The 3,321-nt window shown below is 34.7% G+C and overlaps 1 protein-coding gene across 1 annotated transcript in view; it reads right to left on the bottom strand.

Moving 5' to 3' along the window:
- Window positions 1-352: 352 nt before the first annotated feature.
- The window catches only part of FSIP2 (fibrous sheath interacting protein 2), an 88,334-nt gene continuing 85,365 nt past the window's right edge, over window positions 353-3,321 (bottom strand). Inside the window, exon 22 of the mRNA XM_006921460.1 lies at window positions 353-489. Within this exon, the coding sequence (XP_006921522.1) occupies window positions 353-489 (137 nt within the window). The remainder of the gene's footprint in view (window positions 490-3,321) is intronic.

Genomic DNA, 3,321 nt, shown 5'->3' with positions numbered 1-3,321 from the left:
GTTTAATCTGAATTTGCTAACTATTTTGGTAAAAATATCCTCTAAAAATTTAACAGAAAAAAATACAAGTTCATTTTCTGGTGGTATGAGGGCTGACCGGTTTCCTAGGTATACTTTTTGTCTCTTTATCCTCATAGCACACTGGTGATACTAGCATGCAGCATCTTCATACCAAATGCCTATCAAAGGCAATCAAACCCTTCTCTTACCCAGGCCTCTATTTTACTTTCTTTTGTTCTTAATTTCTTGCTCAGTATTACATGAATCATTTTATAGGACACCATGTTGTTATGCTTTAAAAACCATTTTATTTTCCATGGAAAGTAACATAGTTATATCAGGTATAGAAGCTTCAGTACTTGTCCTGGTAAGGTGATGATGAAGATTTGGAAATGCTTGTGTTACTTCGAGAAAACACCTTTGACAGAGCTGAAGATACCTTTGCCAGCATTTTAGATCCTTGTTTGGAAATGGTGGGGTTGGGAGTTTCTGTGGATACAGCAAAAAAGTAATATAGATGTTTATTAGACATGTTAATATTATAGTCATACTACAGCATTGATGACTTAGAATTTAGAAATTGATATTTATAAACTATTTTATGGGTTTAAAAAACATTCACAAAGATTCTTTTGATTTGATTCAACACTCCTCTAAAGAGAACAAAAAAAAAATGATGCCTCTCCATTTTTAGACACTGAATCTTGGTGAGGTCAAATACCTTGCCTAATAACACATGAGAGGCAAGAGGCCAAGTAGGGAAAACAGTCTAGCTTTCTGACTCTCCTGGCATCATTATACCTACTGCACACTGATGCTCCTCTAGTCAGGTGTGCAGAGAATGCCTTTCTTTTTATAGCAGAAACCTCTGTGAAAAAGCCTGATGAGCTATAAACTCACATGGTAAAGTAACTTTCGACTCTATAAAGTGAGGATGTTTACTTCAGAGTGCTCAGGTGAAAAAGAAGTGCATTAAAACTGCTATAATTTCTCACTCACTTGGGGTAAATTTTTAGTTGACTAATTTCAAGTGATTTTTTTTGGTCATGTGAGATAAGAGTCCCTGAATTCATTTTTCTGTACCACTTATTCAGCACATGGGCTCTTAGTGAATATATTTTAATTTAACAAAATTATTTTACATGTAAAGACAGAAGTGAACATTTATGTGCTTTTCTGAAACTTTGATAGGATGTAAAAGGACATGAAAATACACAGTAAAAGCTCATATTTTCTTAAATGCAGTACATTCCAAAAATCATGACTGTACCTCTTGCAGTTGCCTAGATTTATCTTTTCTAGCAAGATAATCTAAAGTTAAAGCTAAAATAGCTGACAGCAAATTTAACCATAAATAAAGAACAAAAAAGTCTGTGTAGGTTTTTTTTTAACCTGTGCTATTATTTTTTCAAATGACATAAGAATTAAAAAGGAATAGGTCACAATCTACAACAAATAAGACAAAAGCATGGCTGAAAGAGAAAGATGTACAGTGTTAAAAAGTAAGATATAAATTTTACTAGCATTGATTGTTGCAAGGCATTTTTGCAAGACTTCTGAAATTCTCATTGGAGAAGTAAAGAGTGTCTATTCTTGAAATATGGCAGTCTGTTTAAAATGCAGATTTCTGGGCATTATTGCTCAGAGTTGCTAACTTAGGTAGTATAGAGAAGGTCCTGGAATCTGCATTGTTAAAATGTATCCTGGGTAGCTCTCATGCAAAAAAATTTCTGGAAACACACTGAGGACACTGCCCCAAATCTGCATTCATTATTAGATTCCTGCATCTTATTCAAAACTGGTGGGTGGCTGATGTTCTAGGTTAATAGCATACCATACATGAAGCCCATCCGCAGAGAGAACAGTGAACCTTTAAGTTTATCAATTAATAGCTCTTTTCATAGCAAAATTGTAGGCTATCATTGTCATTACCCAATGTGTACTTTATCCTGGGATGCAGTGGCAACTATATGGAACCACCATGTGAAAGGAAGAAATAATGTAGGATCAAAGTCAGAAGACCTGTTTTTGAAGACTAAAAGCTCTACATGTTTGGACCGTGTAACTTCAGGCAGTTGTAAACCTTTAGTTTCTCTTTTATAAATTAAGATTTTAAGATTTGCAAAGGGAGAATAATCGGGTGTAGAAGATATGGACAAGTTTTTTTTTTCTGTTTTGATTCACGAAACATTTCACGAAAGCTTTGAAATATTTAATAAGTTAGGAATTTTCACATAAAACTTCTATCTCTGGCTTTTTTTGAAAAATGCTAAAACCTGAATTGGAAGACCTTGCAGATCTAAGCATAAAGAAATTGTGAATAGAGGAATGCTTCTTGATGCCCCTGAAATTGCTCTACCCAGTCTCTGATTTGGCCTTGAAAACTGGTTTATGTTCACCTAGACTCCATATATACCAGTTAGAGTCTATTGAAAAAATATTTAGCTTAACACTGTTTGAATACTCTGGCTTTTGTTCCTGAGAACTTCCTGTGATATGAGGGAAGGAAAAATAGTATTTTTTTCCTAAGGCATAATAGCATTGACACAAACCTGATTTTATTTTCACCAAAAAGTCAGAAAATTTAGGCAGGTGGAAGAAATTATTTTTAATGTATAAACAAAGGGAACAAAACTGAAATAGGTGAGATCCCTAGAATTTTGGGGCATGTCTTAGCCCTTCATTTAGGAATTATGAAAGATGAAGTGCGATGTGGGAGAAGCAGACCCTGTAACTTAGTAGTTACGCATCTGTGCACAAGCATGCAATTGCTATGGGCCTATTTGTTTACGTGTAAATGAGAAGTTACCCCAGGCCCTGTCCAGCTCTAACACTCTGATTGTACATAGCTAATTAAAAGTGGGTAATTGGAACAGAGGAAGGTACTAGTTATATAAAATACTTTGAAAACCTGGAGAATTTTGAGGCAATACCAAGAGAAAGTCTGGTGGAGTTCTACAGAACTAGAAGTTGTCTAAGTTCCAAAGGAAGTTAATATGCCAGTAAAAAAAGAAAATCAGGCCAAGGAGGTAGAAATGATACTGTGAGAAAAGTTTCACAAAGACCCACAACTAGAGAGGCAGTTAATATGTTAGGGAGTCAAAAACCTGAGTTTGAGTCTTAGGTTCACTACATAGAGCTGTGTGAATATTAGCAAATTAATTCTAACTTCTCTTTCAGTTTCCTCAAATGTAGAATGTGAATGAAACTATTTTCCCTGCTTGTCTCACAAGAGGACTCAATGAGGTATCTTATATGTAAATACTACATATTTTGTAGTCAAGTCATCAAGAGCCAACACAAGCACTCTCTATCTAAATT

This window comes from Pteropus alecto, unplaced genomic scaffold (genome assembly GCF_000325575.1).
Source record: "Pteropus alecto unplaced genomic scaffold, ASM32557v1 scaffold3, whole genome shotgun sequence".
NCBI classification, from domain to species: domain Eukaryota; kingdom Metazoa; phylum Chordata; class Mammalia; order Chiroptera; family Pteropodidae; genus Pteropus; species Pteropus alecto.
Note: the sequence above shows the minus strand (reverse complement) of the source record. Positions and strands in the feature narration are given on the sequence as shown.